The following is a 20529-nucleotide window of genomic DNA, read 5'->3' on the forward strand; positions in this document are numbered from 1 at the left end:
ATCTGTGTCAGTCAGGCCCTTAAGTTGCTCCTCCTTGACTCGTTAAAATGGTTGCCCTTGTATTGAAGATGAAACGAGAGTAAAATGACTGCCTTGTTATTAGAGATCAGACTCTGGTCAGGGCGAATGCAGAACCGTCACTGGCCTCTCTCTGACAGTAAAGTAAAGCCTCAGACTTCTGTATGTAGTGGTTAGGAGGTGTTAGCTCAAGTCTATGCCTGTGTGTGCTGTTTGCATGTGGTGTGGGAAAGTACACATGCATACACACAGAAACAGTGTGTGTGTGTGTGTGTGTGTGTGTGTGTGTGTGTGTGTGTGTGTGTGTGTGTGTGTGTGTGTGTGTGTGTGTGTGTGTGTGTGTGTGTGTGTGTGTGTGTGTGTGTGTGTGTGTGTGTGGTGATGACATCCCGATGTGAACTTATGTGTGCAGTGAGAGGAGTAGAGCTATATTTGTGAGGTGTGCTCCACAGGAGAGAGAGAGCGAGAGAGCGAGAGAGAGAGAGAGAGAGAGAGAGAGAGAGAGAGAGAGAGGAGAGAGAGAGAGAGAGAGAGAGAGAGAGAGAGCGAGAGAGCGAGAGAGCGAGCAAGCCAGATCATTGAGCTATACCTGTGAGCTGTGCTCTATCTTGAGAGCAGGGAGAGGGGATTGTTTCCTCTTTCTCTGAATAATTTGGACTAATGCAAAAACACAAGCACATGTGTACACGACAGGACTAGGACAAAAAAGGCATTTGTGTGGGGCCCCCTGCAAATTGTGGGGCAGTCTACATATGCACGCACACATGTGCGCACACGCACACACTCACATGCATCTGGGAATGCCCTGTATGTCAGATCATCAGTCAAGAGCTCATGTACAGCACATGTACACAGACAGAATCACAGATCAAACCCAAAACGTCTTCAAATGACTCGTATACACTTGTACATGCATGCATACACACCGACATACACAGACTGACACACACTGCACACACGCAAACACACTCACAAAGGCCAGAAAATCCTCACTAGGCCTCTTGTGGCTGCGCCCAGAGGGTGCATCCCAATATGTGACCTTGCCTCCTCCACTTGTGCTTGTCTCCTTGTCCTGCCTCCTGGCCCCTCCTCCGTGGAGAAAACGATAAAGTTTCCCAGCTGTCAGCCTCGCCACAACAACTTTTGAGGGACTGTTTTTCATTCACCATCTCAATTGCAAATGAGAAAAAGACTCTACAATTGAGCTTTTGCAAGATATTGAAATATAATGCTGTTGTCAGTGATGTCATCATGACGAGATGCGAGTGGAGGAGGCAAGGTCGCATATTGGGCTGCGCCCAGAGCCCACTCCTCTTCACCGCAGACACACACGCACGAACGCACGGACACACACACACACACACACACACACACACACGGGCGCACGCACGCACGCTCACGCGCACACACCCCTTTAGCCCCATGTTATGTGATTACCCTGAAAAGGTCCATCATGAATGTAGACAGGAGACAGGGGATGCACCTCTAGAGATCCCATTTATGGTCCGGCTTAATCAGTAATAGTGACCATAAAAACACTAGGGGATGCACCTTATAATACATTTGATTATGAACATCACTATTATTAATATTATTATTTTCATTATTATTATTATTATTATTATTATTGAATACTTTATGTTCTGTATCCATTATTAATTAGAATAAAAACTTTAACCACCAACACTTCAAACTTAAAACAACAGTAATTTTTTTCTTTATCTTTGGTATGTAATCTTTAGTAGTAATAATGTTTCCAGAGCCATTTCAGTGACTGATCTACTTTGAAGAGGACCCTTTTGATGAAATGCACTCCGGCTATAATAACTAGTTTTGGAGGAGGGAAGAATCTCGAAAACTGCTGCTTATGTCTTTTCCGAGCAGTTGACATCTACTTGCACTTCCCACGAGCCCCTATATCAACGCCGTATAAGGCAGCCTTATCAGTCAATTCCCTGTATCTACATATTTCTAAGAAGCAGCACTGAAGTGATGAAAAAGCTTTTAAGGCTACACGCCTATGCATTTTTGCCTGCTATACATATGCTAGTTGGACAGCCTTTTTTATGAACACCCGTTTTGTTTTGTTTTTCATACTAAACTTGACCAGTTGGTCAGTGAAGACCCCCCCACCCCCACCACCACCACCACCTTTTGATCAAAAAAGAGAGAAAGAGAGGGAGACAGGACAAGGATGACCCTTGGTTGTCCAGATCGTTATGCTCGAGTGGAGGACAGTGTTTTGACATTAGGACTTCCCCAACATCCTTAGAGCTGCTCAGTGTTCCCAGCACTGCCATATACCCCTAGGGAGGCTGGACTGGCGATCTGGCATATATTGCATTTTCACGGTGTGCCGACACTCCTCAGGGGCCGATGCTGTTTTGTTTACTTGTCTGTTGTTTATTTTTTCCCGGGATGGGCTACTGGTCTATCTATAATATAGACAATGGACTGGTCTATGAGAAAAACATTCCAGGCTGTTTTTCGGTCATGGTCCAGCCCTGAACCCCTAGTGTGATGTTTCGATGCCATTTAACCAGGCAGCACTGTTGGAGGGATGAGGGCATACCCGTCACGTGTCATGTTGAGGTCACCTACAATACAGTAGACCCTGCCCTAAACCCGTCAGTGAACTCATGTTGCCACGAGGGTGTGGTTTTGAGGCCACCGTCATAATGATGTCAGGTGAACCAGCAACTAGTCTCCAGGCAACTGGTATTTGGTCACTTCACTTTCAAAATGTTTAGTTGTCTTCTTAGAGTTGCGTAGGACGTTTCTGAAAATGTGTTCATGGAAAGTATGAATATGGACAACACTGTACAAAGAATACAGTGGTTGTAGTGGGCTGGACTATTCCTGTTTAATTCTAGTCTACTCCGCTCCTGTTTTGTGCTACTTTGAGGAACTTGCACATTTCAAAAGAAAAAGGGATTGACCTTTACTCACACACACACACACACACACACACACACACACACACACACACACACACACACACACACACACACACACACACACACACACACACACACACACACACACACACACACACACACACACACACACTTCCCTTTTTCCATCTATGCAAGATCAGTAACTGCTGAGTAATCAGTCAGACTGACAGTGATGTTTGAAACAAAAATAAAACAAAATAAACAAACAAAAATAAATGGCTGTATCTGTAGTATTAAATAAGAACACAAGGTCCCCCACCAAACATCCATAAACAACAGATGTCCCACGGGCGTACAATATGGTCACCCAGTGGTTCCCAAACTGGGGGTTGGGGGGGCATTCTTAGGTCCTAGAGTCAAGTCAAGTCAGCTTTTATTGTCACTTTCTTCATATGCACAAGTCAAACAAGGAAAAATGAAATTACGTAAAAACATGTGGGAGAGAGGGCCTGTGTCTGTGCGCACCGCCACAGGAAGTTATTTAAGAGGGTGTCCCCACAGAAAATGTTTGGCAACAAATACTGTAATCGGTGCAAAATTGAGCACCCCATCGTCTCTTTAGCCATCGGCTAGGTCATTTATGTTTCTCCATGTGTCTACATGTAGTATACAAACAGACAGGCGGATGCACTAATGAAATTTTACAGGTTGGTTGAGTCTACATGTAGTCATATCTACAATGGAAAAAAAATGTTTTCTGCCACTGAGTTTGGAGTTGCTGACACCATGTATAAAGCTGTACTCTACAGACAGACACACACACACACCCGGTTATAATCTGTGTCAAAAGTGCTTTCCCGTTACATTGAGAAGCATGATTTCACTTGCAAAGGTGTCGCACCAATGCATGATGGCAGTCTGTGCGTACACACACACACACACACACACAGCCAAGCCCTTTGCTGAAATACATTTCCATAGAGTTTTCTGTTCTGTTACTGTATTTGAAAAACTTTTTTTGATTTCGAAATTGTAGCTTAATAGATTTTCTTTTTCTGTTGTGACCATTTGGCATCATTTTTCCGCCATCCAGTCGCACTGTCCCAAAATACACCACTGTTCTCCCCACACACATGCGCGCGCACATTTTTGCACATATCTTTTCGCATTCTTACATTTTACAGTCCCCATCACTCCTATCCAGCTCTCACAATTCTGTTTTCTTGTAGTTACACAACTTAAATTACCTGTCTTTGCACATGTGCACATTTACATTTATAAATGACTGTATGCGATGCATTTTCCATATTTTATCTCTTGTCATGCATGTTGTAATGAGTTTGGGTTTTTTTTAGCCTAGATGTCACAAGTCCTCAGTTCCGCCATCTACAGTTCCGCCATCTACGCGTGAAGAGGTGCAAAGACAAAGCGTTCTCCTTTCACATACACACAGCCTAATTTCCTATCCCTTTCTTGACTTCTATGCATTAGAGCAGTGGTTCTCAAACTTTTCCCATCATTCCCCCCCTTCGGATGGTCTGAATGCTTACGAGCCCCCCCCCAAGCAACAGCAGTACTTACGCAGACTGATTTTACAATCGCTGCGCTACGCAGAATCAAAGAAAAGGTGAGATTTGGTGAGATTATAAAAAAGAGAGATGTGTGTTAATTTCCTATGCTATTAAATTGATGACAATTTATAGTATAATGTTCGTGAGGGCTTAAAATGTATTGCTTATTGGAGAGACACCCCCAAACCCCAAGCCCCCAAAATCAGATGTCACAGCCCCCCCCCCTGTAATGCCTCCGCGCCCCCCCAGGGGGGCTTGCGCCCCACTTTGAGAAAGACTGCATTAGAGAATATTTCAACACACAATAACTACTGTATTCATTTTCCTTTTTTTCTACATTTTAATAGGCAAGAATACACTTCTTTACTCAAACATTTGTGCACCCTCCCACAGACGATTAATGCAGTCCTACCGTATTTGCCAAACTAGGTTCCTCTATTTTTTCTTCCTTTTTATACATTTGAACATACTGTGTTTCAACACACTACAGCTACTGCATGACATTGCAATGGGTTCATTAGTTCTTGTTGCCACTCAATGGCTTTTGGGCCCTGTGGGCCGTGGCCAGTTTCCATTTATTTCCAGTTCAGTGGATATAGCTAATCATGGCCAATACAGATAGAAAGAATTAATTTGGCATTTACTAAGCAAACAACCAAATAAATAGATAAATACAAGTTTTGTTTTTCTTCTTTTTAAAAAAATCAATACATACTAAAAAGTTCAACATTTTTGAAGGTGGGACTTTATTTAAAGTATCTACAATAGAATCTTTAAAAAAAAGAAAAAAAAAAAAAAAAAAGAAAAAAAGCTGCCTTTTCATTCTCAATAGGCCTTGTACTGTACTGAGTTTCCCCGGTGTGTTAGGCCCTGCACTGTCCGAGACTCCCGGTCCATTAGGCCCTGTAGTGTCTGAGTTTCTCAGTCCATTAGGCCCTGCACCATGGGCATAGTAGTTTATGGGGTGGATGGTGGGGGCATGTCCATACCACTTATAAGTGAAAATATAAAGTTTAAATATATTTTAAATATATATATATATAAATATCTCTATAAATAGAGATTATATATGATATTTTTTGAAGTGTCTCCATCACTTTAATGAAGGTAATGTAAACATTAATGAGGGACGATTTGTCCCCACCACATTCAAAACCGAGCCTTACACCATTGTCCTGTTTCCTGGTGAGTTTGACCCTCTCGTTCTGAGTTTCGTTTGTCTATAGATGCCGCTCACTGCTGCCCAGCCCTGACTGGAAACTCAGCTAGCCACACACACTGAAGACAGACCAGAAACCCCCTCAACACACACACACACACACAGACCCTTTACCTGGAAACCCACCCTCCAGACTTCAAACGAAACACACACACACACACAAAATCTGGAAACCTACCCTTCAAGACTTCAAACTAAACTCACACACACCCCGACCCCTGCTTGGAAACTTACCTCCTAAACATGTATAACACACGCGCGCAGCCGCACACGTACACGCACACACACACGCACACACACACACACTCTTACCTGCTTGTCCGAAGCACATCCAGAGAGGCAGGGCGGTGAGGAGGGTTCGAGGGCTCTTCATCTTCACACACCAAAGGGCACCGAGCAGGCTTCTGGTCCAGATGCGCGAGTCTGAGTGTGTGTCTGTGTGTTGGTCGCGGTAGCTTCTCTGGAGTGTTTGAAGTGACGGCTAGTCTGAAGAAGTGTGTTTGTGTGTGTGTGTGTGAGTGTGTGTATGTGTGTGTTGGGGAGGGGGAGGGGTTGTGTGTCAGTTCTGAGGAAGTCGTGGTTGCGGTGTGTCCGTTTTAACTCCTGACTCCTCCCACAAGAGACACATCAGCAACTTAAGAACACAACACCAGCTGATACACACACAGACACACAGACACACACTTGTAAACACACATGCACACACACACACATCGACCTGTAAACACACACACACACACACACCTCTAAAAACACATGCACACACACACACACCTGCACACAAGACCACTGACCTGTACACACACACACACATGCGTGCACACACACACAATCACATTCTATAGAAATTTCAAGGAGTCATGTACTGCAAGTACACACACACACACACTACAGTGGGGCAGCAGCCACTTCTGTTTTCGACGGCCCTCACACCAAGTGACCTCACATCCTGTTTCTGTGCAGCTAAAATTCCATTCCTCAAAGCCCCTCACAAGAAGACACCGTGTTGCCCACAGCGCTCTGATGCAAACACACACACACACACACACGGCGGGCTGCATGGTGGACAACACGCCACACCAAAGTGAAAGCAGATACAGCAGAGGACCACACACACATACACACAAAATAGAGAGAGAAAGAGATGGGGGAGAAATACAGAGATGGGTGGGAAGAGAGAGAAAAAGAGAGAGAGAGAGAGGGCAAGAGAGCGCATCAGAGACCACACCTGACTAACCCGACCCCCCCCCCGCTCCTCTCTCTCACGCACACACACACACACACATGAAAGTGTCACACACACACACACCACAGTGAGAGAAAGACCACCACAACAGAAGTTAGAGCAGCTTTGTAGCGGCTTTATTAATATTTATATACATGGAGACATAAGAGACAATCCAGAGAATGATTGCAGATAAACTTCACAAAAAAAAAACACCGACTGCAATGACCACCGTCTTTCACTCTTTAAAATATCTATTGCGTTTATACAACAGGTGAGAGTGTGTGTGGGGGTGGGTATTTTGATCAGGTGTGAGTGTACGCACGTATGTGTTTGGCTGTTGACGGATGGAAACACACACTCACACACACATACACACACACACACACTGCCAGCTAGTGTAGGCAGCGTGAGAGGTGAAGAGAGGAGTTTAGCGATCCACTTCCCCGAACACAATGTCCTGAGTGCCTGCGGAGGGAGGGGAGGAGAGAAGAGAAGAGGAGAGGAGAGTTAGTCACTCGTTACTTTAAACAGAGAGAATGGAAGAGTTAGTCACCACTAAATATGGACTAAAATAATCATACATCTACACGTACACATACACAGCAGCACAAACTCTGACACACTCTCACCCACACAAATGCACGCAAATACACTCAGGCAGCCCTAGTCACTAAAAACCAGAACGCACTCAAGCAAACTCACAAAGACACACACACACACACACACACACACACACACACTGTGACTGTGCTTGTGAGGTGTGCTAAGCGCCCCTTGTGGCGATGAGTAGAACAGATTAACCAATGATAACCACCAAAAGGAGAGAGAAGTGAAAGAAGAGAGAGAAGTGAAAGAGAGAGAGAGAGAGAGAGAGAGAGAGAGAGAGAGAGAGAGAGAGAGAGAGAGAGCCTTACCAATGATGGCCACCACATCAGCCAGCATGTGTCCCTGGGCCATCATGTCCAGACCCGCCTACAGGACGAAACACAAGTCACAGATTGGTCAGAGGAGCCGTCACTCAAGAGTCAGCAGCTAGTCAAAGAGGTGGAATTGGTTGAGAGGCGGTCTTACCAAATGAGTGAAGCCGGGAGCTTTGATCTTGCAGCGGTAAGGCCTGCTTGAGCCGTCAGACACCAAGTACACACCAAACTCACCCTACAGAGAACACACACATGCGCGCGCACACGCACACGCGCACACACACACAGAATTAACAAACATAGCCAATGGCACTCAGAAAACTTCTAAAAAAAACTAAATATCATTATATCCATCATACATGCACAAGTGTCCACATCCACATAGATGAAACATTCAGTCAACATCACTTACACAACTACACGTCAAACTATATACGGTGACTTCATTCTCTCTATCCATCTCTCACACACACCACCCCTGTTACCTTGGGTGCCTCCACGGCTGTGTATGTGCACCCAGGTGGCACCTGGTATCCCTCAGTGTAGAGCTTGAAGTGGTGGATCAGGGACTCCATAGACATCTAAAGACAGCAGAGGGAGACAGACACGCACACACACACACACACGTGCATTAGGGACTCCATAGATAGGGTTCCCACTCTAATTCAGCTATAAAATTCCATGATTTTCCAGACCCAAAAACACAATTTTCCATGACCACTTCCGGAAAAAGAAATGACGTTAAAAAGTTTTAAAAAGTGTGAAAACTGAAGATTATCTTCACCGCCGAGCCACCGCCAGACTTAAGTGGGCTCATTGCATTCTAGAATGTTGTACATTACAGCACGAAACCAAAACATCTCTGGCGAAGCGTTGTAGTATAACCAGTAAAACAAACAAAAAAAGTTTTTGCTCCTAGCGTCCTACACAAATGTTAAGACAATTCCATGATATTCCGTGATTGTGCATGCAAAATGGCAAAATTCCATGACTTTCCATGACTGGAAAAACTTTCATGAAATTCCATGATATTCCAGAAATTCCATGACCAGTGGGAACCCCACTATGGTCAAACACAGTGTGATGGAGAGGCATTCACTAAGGTAGTGGGTATGCACCGTATGCATCTCTATGATGGCACTTTATGTCTGCTCTGTGTGTACTTTGCTGCAATTTTGTATTGTCTGTATCAGTCCGGGAATTTAATTCAAATTCAGGCCACTCTCGTATGAAGGACAAAATGCACGCCTCCCTCTTAGCATCTGACTTCCCTGTAGGGCTATTATTAAATTTAACAATTAAATTAAATGTAACAATTTAATTAAAAAGTAATGTAGGCTTCATAGACAATTATTGATCAATTATTGACAGTGGTTGTCTGTTTCATTTGGTCTTATTTTGATGCATTTTCAGCAATTAGTTCATCTTAAATCCTGCTACCCGTTTCCACTGTGGTCCTGGGCTCCATCCTACTGCATTCTGCATACAGCCTAGGCCTATCCTTTCATGCATTTATTTATTTGTTTACTTATTTAATTATGGCTTTGTTCAATCATCTGCACGATTTAATCTACACACATCATGGTTTTCTTCTGTAGACTATGTATTGCTGTGTATTACTACGTATTTTATATCATAGACATCTATTTTGACTAACTCTCTTCCTCTACCTGGCACTTCAGTAGTCCTGCCCTCATCTGGATCATCAGTGGCTTCCTTGCTGATGCTAGAAAGCATTCCATAGGCTAAAGAAGAATATTGAGTTGATGTTTGCGCACATGTGGAAATGCTGCACGATTTAACAGCGAGAAGAGATAGGCTACAGTTGCAGAGGTCGGAGCTAAAGCATGACGGCGACTTTGAAACTGTCTATCAAAAACGGCAAATGTAAGGATTCCGTTGCTTGAGGATAGGCTACACACTGCAAGCACGGGATGTAGGCGAACGTGTCTGCATGTATTCGTGACATTGCAACTTGAAAATAGAATAGATTCCCGCGGGCGTGAAGGGGCTCAGCTCACATTACAATGAATGGTCACTCGCTGAGGGCTTTCACAACGCTGATTCCGCGGATAGAACGTGCAAACTATCCAGTAACCTAATTATTTTTTAAAAGGACAACTAAACTGTCCCCATGCGCGCAAACCAAGAGCATTAGTATAGAGCATGTATAAATGATTTAAACAGCATGTTTGACGTGCATTTAATAACAAATAGCCTATTTAACAACAAATGTAATAGCCCCCGTTTAATCTATTGCGTTAATAATAGAATCAATGCTTTTCACGACCTTAAATCACATGTTCTAAATGTAATGCTTTTTAATGCACCGCGGGGACCCTGTAACTGATATGTGCGCATCGGGTAATGCAAGATGCGTTATGAAGCGTTTGGCAACTCTCTTCATCAAATGGAATGTAGCCTAATGTAAAGCAACAAGTTTTCGGTTCTTCTATGAAAAAAGGATCACAATTCTAAACCATAGGTCATATATAGCCTACATTGTGACATTTTAAAAACTGACAGTAAGTTGACAGTTGAGTTGACATTGGAAACATCGCCACGTTATAGCCTATTTGCATAGACATGCCTAATAAAATTAACAGCCAGGTGAATTATCCGTATCTCTCTCAGTAATCTACCAGCTTGTCTTGAGAAGATGTCAGTTAATTTGGCACATTTGGCTGCCACCTCCATTCTTTTTTTATTATTATTATTTTAGCCCTCTCTGTTCCACCTAGACTCTTCCTGCTTTCCATCGCTGGCGCTCTGTTTCGCGCCTGTGTGATTTAAAAGACGGGCCTTGGGCCAAACCATCTGAAACATGTGGGAGGGGTTGACGGGGAATTAGGCCTAGGCCTACATGGTAGAACCTATTTAATCAACTGTGATACAGCGGGTGTATGTGTGTGTGTGAGAGAGAGAGTGTGTGTGTGAGAGTGTGTGTGTGTTACCTTCATCTCTGCTCTCTTGGGCGGGGCTACTTTAGCATCGTCCACTTTGATCTCCCCCTCTGGCATCTTGTTCATGGCCTGCAGCATAATACGCAGAGACTGGCGCATCTCCTCAACACGACACAGGTACCTAATACACACACACACACACACACACAGGGTTAATACGCAGAGACTGGCGCATTTCCTAAACACGACACAGGTACCTAACACACACACACACACACACACACGGTTAATACGCAGAGACTTCTCAACACGACGCAGGTACCTAACACACACACACACAGGGTTAATACTCAGAGACTGGCGCATCTCAACACGACACAGGTACCTATTACACACACACACACACACACACACACACACACACACACACACACACACACACACACACACACACACACACACACACACACACACACACACACACACACACACACACACACACACACACACACACACACACACACACACACACACACACACGTTTAAGACCTAAAGATGCTTGAGACCAAGTTAACTCATCTCGTCCACCTAGTACACAACCATACCCAAGTCACAACATAACAGTCTCTGTTGCTGTGTGTGTGTGTGTGTGTGTGTGTGGTGTGTGGTGTGTGGTGTGTGTGTGTGTGTGTGTGTGTCCATGTCTCCTTACCTGTCGTAGCAGTCTCCCTTGCTGCCAATGGGGATGTCGAACTCAAAATTTTCATAGCCGTCGTAGGGCTGAGACTTCCTCAAGTCCCACTTGATACCCGAACCCCTCAGCATCACACCACTAGACACACACACACACACACACACACACACACACACACAATAAAGTTAACATGACATAAATGCAATTGGACATGATCACATGGCTCAGACTCCCTCAGATCCTACTTGATACCTGAGCTTCTCAGCATCACACACACACACACACACACACACACACACACACAATAAAACATATAAAGAACATTAGAACGTTTATTTTTCATCAGCTCTTGTTATTAATGGAAACATTATTCACTGAATACTAGGGCTGTACTCAACTCACCATTCGTTCACATCACCATTTTTGGCCTACACCCCACCATTGTTACTGCCTTCTTGCATCACAATACAGTACTGCGATTTCTGCACGCCACAATTTCTCTATTCGATACAATATTGTTATAGCCCTACTGAATACTGTAGTCTTCTCAAGGTAACCAAACGAACATGTGTATGTTCTACCTGAATCCATAGTTGAGTGCGTCTTCTGCCTTGACCACCCCGATGTCGACGGTTCTGTTCTTCCAGATGCGGTTATTGGTCAACATCTGGACACAGAATACAGGGGATCAACACACACACACACACCTAAGCACAGAGCACAGAGCACAGAGCACAGAGCACAGAGCACACACACACACACACACACACACACACACACACACACACACACACACACACACACACACACACACCTGAGCACAGAGCGCGCACCCACACACACACACACACACACCTTTTCAGCTTCCCCAAAGACTTCCAAAAACATGCTTCACTCTTCTTCACTCCCACTACACACACACGTACCTCCTCCACCTCATCGACGCGTAGGGAGAAGTTCTTACACCACTCGTACAGGTCATCCATCAGCCCCAGAGGCATGTCCTAAAAACACACAGGACAGACAGAGAGTTACCTGACATCTAATAGTCTGCCAGTGTTACCTGCTGATATCCATGAATAGTGTTATGGTATGTTATGTTATCTGCATAAGTCCGGGCAGTCATGGGTAAGCGGTTAGGGCGTCAGACTTTAAGCCCAAAGGTTGCCGGTTCGACTGGTTGGTGGGGGGAGTAATCAACGAGTGCTCTCCCCCATCCTCCTCCATGACCAAGGTATTCTGAGCATGGTACCGTCCTGCCGCACTTTCGTTGTGTGCAGTGTGCAGTGTGCACTTGTGTGCTGTGGAGTGCTGTGTCGCAATGACAATGGGAGTTGGAGTTTCCCAATGGGCTTTCACATAAGTCAGTTACCTCCTAGACTCCTTGTGTCTGACGTATGCATGTGCAGAGGTGCATTTATCCTCCTCATATTTATGAATACTACATAATCTTTAAGAACTACTTGGTGCACTCGTCCTATAGGCTGCTGTACTGCTGTACTGTGTAATGTATAATAGTGTACACGTGTGTTACCTGGTGTACTCCTCCTGGCCTGACGTAGGCAGCGTGCATACGGGCGCCAGACACACGCTCATAGAACTCAAACATCTGCAGAGGACACACACACACACACATGCCATTAGACACACACAACCTGAAGAGGATACACAATTGCGCACTCACGCGCACTCACGCGCACACACACACACACACACACACACACACACACACACACACACACACACACACACACACACACACACACACACACACACACACACACACACACACACACACACACACACACACACCCAAAACAATAAACAAATCAGGTATATACGGTACATAACGTTTTTATGAGCTCAGTCGTCAGGTGGTAAATGCCCATGAATTAATTAGTAATTGGTAATTAATGTACTGCAATGAATATGCTTTGGATAATTCACTAAAAACGAAAAAAAAAACACTTAATCCACAAACTACAATAGCTGCTTTACCTGTGGTTACCCCACCCTAACGTGTGCCATTACTAAGGGGCTGTTTATAAATATCCGGGTATTTTGATAAACGTAGACTTTGCTCTTCGTTTGGGCCTTTGTTTACAAACAGACAGAGGTTTTTCCTCTAAAAACAAAGCTTCAAAAAAACTCCTTCTCACCTTCTCTCTCTCCTCGAACATCCAGAAGAAAGGTGTCATGGCTCCGATGTCCAGCGCGTGGGTGGTGATGCCCATGATGTGGTTCAGGATACGCGTCAGCTCTCCAAATAGCACTACACACACACACACACACACACACACACACACACACACACACACAAGCACACACACAAGCACACACACAAGCACACACACACACACACACACACACACACACACACACACACACACACACACACACACACACACACACACACGGACAACCACATAGTTTAGTTGTACTGCTCCAAAACAAATCTGTATGACGCACATCACCTATTCAAACAACACAGACATACACAAACAGAGGAGCTCACACACACACACACACACACACGGGCGCGCGCACACACACATACACTTTGCGGTTTAATTGTTGTCAAACTAGTTGTTGCTCCCAAACAAATAACACCAAACAAATAACACTGATGGACCGTGATAGTATTCCAAGTAGGCCTTGAAATCATTTTCTAAAAATCCAAATACGTCCATATTATTTGTGTGTGCTGCTGTTGGGTGCTGTTGCTGTTGTAGGGTATGACCAGGCCCGTTGACAGGGAGGGATAGACGGGCATTCAGAGATTTTTGTCCCGGGCCCAGCCAAACCTATTAGCAGCCCTGGGTATGACAATGCTATGCTATTTCTAAGGAGGTTCCAGCTACAGTAATGTGCTGTCATGGTAAAGTGTTAGTTGCCAGAGTGATATGGTGATTGGCGGCTGACCTCGGATCATCTGTGCGCGGGGCGGGGCCTGGATGTTCAGCAGCTTCTCCACTGCTAGAGAATAGGCCTGCTCATTGCACATCATGGACACGTAGTCCAGACGATCAAAATACGGCAGTGCCTGGAGAGGAGAGATAGACATATACATACAGTAAATACGGAAATGCTCTTTACATACCACAAAGCCTGCATAGGAGGGAGAAAACATCTATATTTACAGTAAATGTTGATGCTCATTGCACATCCTAGACGTCTAGAGAGGAGAGTAGATTTTTTTTTATCACATGTTATGGTCTAGTCTAGTCTCCAATAAACCGGTTTAACACTCCCATCAAGACAGACAGTTATACCGTAGGTGGGAGAGGAGAGGGAGAGAGAAAAAGAGAGGGATATCCAGCGATAAACACTACAAAATATCAGTTTTCCACAATCAGGCCATAGGACACTGCTCCATCACGGTGATGGGCCAAGTGCTGGTTGACATGGACATCTAAGCCAAGTGTGGTGTGTGTATGTATCGGTAAGTCTTCTACAATAACAGGGCTTTTTCTGAACGGGGAAATAGGGGCGCTCCACCCTCATACCTCCGCCGGTGCACCCTCATACTTTGTTTAGTATATATATTTATATATATTTGAGCGCCCCTAGTAAATTTCTCATTCACGAGAGGAACAACCCCCCTTCACCCCCTCTCAACCTGCCATGATGCTCCCTCATGCCAAAAAAACCTAGAAAAAGCCCTGAATAAGAATTGTTTTCGTGCCCCTGTGTGTGTGTGTGTGTGTGTGTGTGTGTGTTATAGTACCTGTAGGTAGGTCTTGTACTCAATGAGTTTCTCCGTTCCCCTGTGCAGCAGGCCTACGTGCGGGTCGCACTTCTTGACCGACTCGCCGCTGAGCTCCAGGACCAATCGCAGCACTCCGTGGGCCGCCGGGTGCTGAGGGCCGAAGTTGATGGTCAGGTTGGACACGTCCTTCTCAGCAGGGGGGTCCTTATCTGGAGAGAGAGAGAGAGAGAGAGAGAGAGAGAGAGAGAGAGAGAGAGAGAGAGAGAGAGAGAGAGAGGGGGAGAGAGAGAGAGAGAGAGAGAGAGAGAGAGAGAGAGAGAGAGAGAGAGAAGGTATGTAGCAGAGGGGTGGAGATGATGGACGTGATGTTTAGTAATGTAAATAAACACATAAGCATCCGCACAGGGAGATACACCCTTTATACTCAAAGTCAAGTTTATGGTCTATGGTCAATTAAAACATACAACAGGCACTACACAAAGATCCCATCAAAATTGTATTTGCTTCTATAGACACCGGTCCATATGTGACACAGTGGCAGGTTCAGAGTTATAACATAGGAAGTGTACACAGAAATCAATTTTTACAGCAAAATAGACTGAAGAGAAGTTCAGACATTCAAAAATAAGTCAGACGTGCACCATAATGACAGATAATATGGAGAGAGGAGGAATGTAATCTAATCTCTGATCTTGCCTTGCCATGGAGGGGGCATCCTCTCTTAGCATATGGGTCATTTCACGTGAAATCAGACACTTTGGGACCCGACCGACCCGGATTTCAATCATACTTGGTGTGCCTTTTCAGTAGCAAGGTAGCACCCCAGAACTGCATTGGTTTGAATCTGACACTAATATTAAGGGAGAAACAGACTAGGAAAGGTTCACATGTGAGGGTAGGACACTATACATTCAGCCTTGAATATATCAGTCAGTGTTAGTCACAAAAAGATGCCTGTGGTGTTGTTTGAAAGCTCTTTTCTGGCTCTACATAGTACACAATCACCTTGGAATACAACTACTCTCAGAATATGAATTATGATAAATTGAAAAATTAAAAATTGAATATCTAAAAAACTCATATTTTAAAATGGCCAGTTCCTTGTCCAAACGTAGCCGGCAATGTCATGAGCAGCACCTTAAATGCTGGTGTTCGGTTTGTTATTCATTTCAGAGAGAAGTTGACTCACAAATATGGCATCATACAGACCACTTACTAATAATATGGTAATACCATAGTAGCATCACATGACAAAACAAAAACAAAACAAAAATGGTCAGTGTCCATGGTCCCAGGTTTCAGAAACTAAGGCAGATGTCCATTTATACACACCAAATGATGATATGTGAATGTTTGAACATTCCTTCTCTGTGTACCTGTGCCATCTTCCCTTTACCGTACTTTAAAGAGATAATCAATGGCTACACTCTCATTTTGTACTCTACCAGTGCATTTGAAGCAGCAGCTGTGTCTTTTGTAGATAATGTATAAGTACGTCCCGTTGCAGTTACAGGTTCCACTACCAGAAGCACATCCTGATGATCCATGACAAGTCTATCTGGTCTGAAGGGAAAAGTGAAGGATGGAGATGGCCCATGAGGATGCAGGAAGTTCAGTTTCACCTCTCCAGTGCTCGGCATACATTCCTCAGCACATGCTAGCCACCAGTTGCCATCATATACAGCTACAACATACCCTTTGATGCTTGAAAATGTAACACATTCCTTTACTGAGCTCACTCGTTCAACTCTGCCTTCTCTGAATGCTCAAAATGGCCTAACTTCCACTGTGTCCATTGACAATGGGCAGAAGCTGTGTAGTTTTTGAGTACCTGGAATAGTTCTTGCAGATTCAAACCTTTTCAACAGGTTCTCAGCTTCATGATGGTACATCTCTGTTGTGGCAAACTGGCAATGGATGTTCTTGACATTATCCTTGACAAATTCAAACAGTTGGTATGGCGTTATAATTTAATTGTCAATAGGACGTTGCAGACTTGCTCGTGCAGCAAGCCATTTAACTGTCCCTCCAACGCCATCACATGGACCTTTGCCATGTGATGTGGCAAAAAAGTGCCACTCTGCAGGTATGTGAAAATCTGCCTCGTGGTGGCACAAATTTGTTGTAATTTTAAGGTTCTTATATTGTGCCGGAAGTCTGCAACGTCCTATTGACAATTAAATTGTAACGCCATACCAACTGTTTGAATTTGTCAAGGATAATGTCAAGAACATCCATTGCCAGTTTGCCACAACAGATATGTACCATCATGAAGCTGAGAACTTGTTGAAAAGGTTTGAATCTGCAAGAACTATTCCAGGTACTCAAAAACTACACAGCTTCTGCCCATTGTCAATGGATACAGTGGAAGTTAGGCCATTTTGAGCATTCAGAGAAGGCAGAGTTGAAAGAGTGAGCTCAGTAAAGGAATGTGTTACATTTTCAAGCATCAAAGGGTATGTTGTAGCTGTATATGATGGCAACTGGTGGCTAGCATGTGCTGAGGAATGTATGCCGAGCACTGGAGAGGTGAAACTGAACTTCCTGCATCCTCATGGGCCATCTCCATCCTTCACTTTTCCCTTCAGACCAGATAGACTGTCATGGATCATCAGGATGTGCTTCTGGTAGTGGAACCTGTAACTGCAACGGGACGTACTTATACATTATCTACAAAAGACACAGCTGCTGCTTCAAATGCACTGGTAGAGTACAAAATGAGAGTGTAGCCATTGATTATCTCTTTAAAGTACGGTAAAGGGAAGATGGCACAGGTACACAGAGAAGGAATGTTCAAACATTCACATATCATCATTTGGTGTGTATAAATGGACATCTGCCTTAGTTTCTGAAACCTGGGACCATGGACACTGACCATTTTTGTTTTGTTTTTGTTTTGTCATGTGATGCTACTATGGTATTACCATATTATTAGTAAGTGGTCTGTATGATGCCATATTTGTGAGTCAACTTCTCTCTGAAATGAATAACAAACCGAACACCAGCATTTAAGGTGCTGCTCATGACATTGCCGGCTACGTTTGGACAAGGAACTGGCCATTTTAAAATATGAGTTTTTTAGATATTCAATTTTTAATTTTTCAATTTATCATAATTCATATTCTGAGAGTAGTTGTATTCCAAGGTGATTGTGTACTATGTAGAGCCAGAAAAGAGCTTTCAAACAACACCACAGGCATCTTTTTGTGACTAACACTGACTGATATATTCAAGGCTGAATGTATAGTGTCCTACCCTCACATGTGAACCTTTCCTAGTCTGTTTCTCCCTTAATATTAGTGTCAGATTCAAACCAATGCAGTTCTGGGGTGCTACCTTGCTACTGAAAAGGCACACCAAGTATGATTGAAATCCGGGTCGGTCGGGTCCCAAAGTGTCTGATTTCACGTGAAATGACCCATATCTGTGATAGATTCTACCATGCACACACGACTGCGGCACCATAAATGTAAGTTCATCTCACTGTTCCACGGAGGGATAAGCCACTTAGACTTTCATACACACACGTACGCAAACACAGTGCTTTACATTCATCTCATCATTCCATGGAGGGGGCACCCACTTAGCGGTGACGGTAAGACACATTGTACAGACACACACACACACACACACACACACACAATGAATGCAAGTTGATCTCACCGTTCCATGGAGGGGGCACCCACTTGGCGGAGATGGCGCTGGGGTACATCACGGCCCCCCCATAAGACTCCATCGTGTACTCCACATCTGGCTGCCATTGCTTTTGCCTGCCAAGGTGATGTGACACCACACACACAGTCAGACACATGTGCAGATGCCCATATTTCTTTCTGCTGAGGTCATTGTTGTGCTGACCTTCAACATGTTACTTGGAATGACAACTGCAACTTGAGTGACAATGCCAGTGACTTCAGAAGCTACAATCCAGTGCCACATATTCCAAATGACCTAGTTTTACCTGGTCAAGTAGGGCATATGGAAGAAGCTTATGACATGGCCATCACAGCTGTCAAGGTTTGTTGACACTGTATGCCAAGGTCTTGCATAAATCACCTGACTACAACAGCCACTGGGATACTCAAGGAGACTTAATGCACCATGTGATGAAGCCAAGACAAGCTGACGTATCTGGGTCCTTCTGAGGTATGCCACCATTACGAAATGTCAAAAGTTGGCAAGCACATTACCTGCCACAGCATACACCGTCTGTGCTGCCTGGCACTCTACTTTCCTTCTATGCTGGTGTTGGGTTATATAAATGTGGCATTTGTCCGGACAAGTACAATTCATGTGACACGTCTTACAAGATTTGTTGTTGTAGTAGGTTAGTGTATTGCAGAACACTCCACATGGCTTATTACTACTAAAATAGCCAACACACACGGGGTACACTGGGGCGGTAATGCAGTCAAGTACAGTGCGGTGAAGTCAAGACAGGATGTTGCATCTGGGTCAAGTCCTTCTGAGTACAGTAGCTGCAAGGTCTTTCGTATGTCAACGTCATGAAATGTCAAACTCTGGCAAGCGCCAACCTTATGGGTCACGCGAAGGAAAAACAAAGCAACCCCAGTGGCAATTGGATACTTGAAGTATCTTTTGTGCTATTGCTATTTCTGATATCCCCCCATACGTTCTGAAATTACTTGATGTGTTACGGTTACACAGCATCGAAACTCTGCCAAATTCGTGCCCTGCTCTAAACCTGGCCGGTTGATTCCCAGACTGCTGCATAACAGCAGCACAGCCACAGCCCTAGCATGCTAGCTATCATCACAAGACATTCCAGTCTGTTGTCCTTTCTCGCCGGACACAGCCTGGGTGCATTTCAGTAAGATAGGATCCTCAGTGATATAGAGCCAGTGTATACATCCTGCTTTCAAACTATATGCCCAACTCACAAAATTACAGAAGCGGTATAATGTTTTATTAGCTTAAAACTATCGGTATTCTAACTTGCGGGTCGGCTAACAGCTAACAGCTTGACACGCAACACTGGCTGTCAAAGGTTTATTCACCTGTAACAGAGGTTGTATGGGCTACCACCTTCCAAATGGATAGGATGAAGACATATGAACGCGCTTACCTGTTCTGCAGGACCATACATCCCGGGCTCACAACATTTTGGTTTAATAACGCCGCTGAAGGACGTCCGAGTTTACTAAGCGACCTCAGCAACGTCGCCGCCATCTTTGCTGACTTACAACACCGGCAGGAACACGCATGCGCAACTTCTGTTTCTCACCAAGGCATCAAAGACAGTTATGACATGGCTCTATCAACACTGCCATCTGCCGGCGGGGAGGATGATAGGCAGGGCAAGACAAAGGTCTCTGGTTGCCTTAGAAAAATGTGCAGAGTATAACAAGA

General features: G+C 44.4%; 2 protein-coding genes across 3 annotated transcripts in view; both read right to left on the reverse strand.

Annotated features, from left to right (window-relative positions):
• fcer1g (Fc epsilon receptor IgFc epsilon receptor Ig) overlaps positions 1-6238 on the reverse strand; it is a 14259-nt gene extending 8021 nt beyond the window's left edge. The window contains exon 1 of one of the 2 annotated variants that reach the window (XM_063187011.1): positions 6018-6238. In XM_063187011.1, the coding sequence (XP_063043081.1) occupies positions 6018-6078 (61 nt within the window). In that variant the 5' untranslated portion in view covers positions 6079-6238. The remainder of the gene's footprint in view (positions 1-6017) is intronic. The other variant, XM_063187012.1, reaches the window with a different exon arrangement.
• An 807-nt stretch (positions 6239-7045) lies between these two features.
• On the reverse strand, positions 7046-20379 carry ndufs2 (NADH:ubiquinone oxidoreductase core subunit S2). Its single transcript, XM_063187544.1, has 14 exons — positions 20246-20379; positions 18823-18929; positions 15178-15368; positions 14373-14493; positions 13610-13722; positions 12985-13059; positions 12377-12454; positions 12032-12117; positions 11469-11588; positions 10808-10937; positions 8339-8434; positions 8005-8088; positions 7848-7905; positions 7046-7398 (listed from the first exon to the last, which is right to left on the reverse strand). Exons 1-14 carry the CDS (start codon positions 20347-20349, stop codon positions 7361-7363), a joined length of 1401 nt encoding a protein of 466 aa, XP_063043614.1. The 5' UTR covers positions 20350-20379; the 3' UTR covers positions 7046-7360.
• Positions 20380-20529: the final 150 nt, after the last annotated feature.

This window comes from Engraulis encrasicolus, chromosome 21 (assembly GCF_034702125.1).
Source record: "Engraulis encrasicolus isolate BLACKSEA-1 chromosome 21, IST_EnEncr_1.0, whole genome shotgun sequence".
Lineage (NCBI taxonomy): Eukaryota > Metazoa > Chordata > Actinopteri > Clupeiformes > Engraulidae > Engraulis > Engraulis encrasicolus.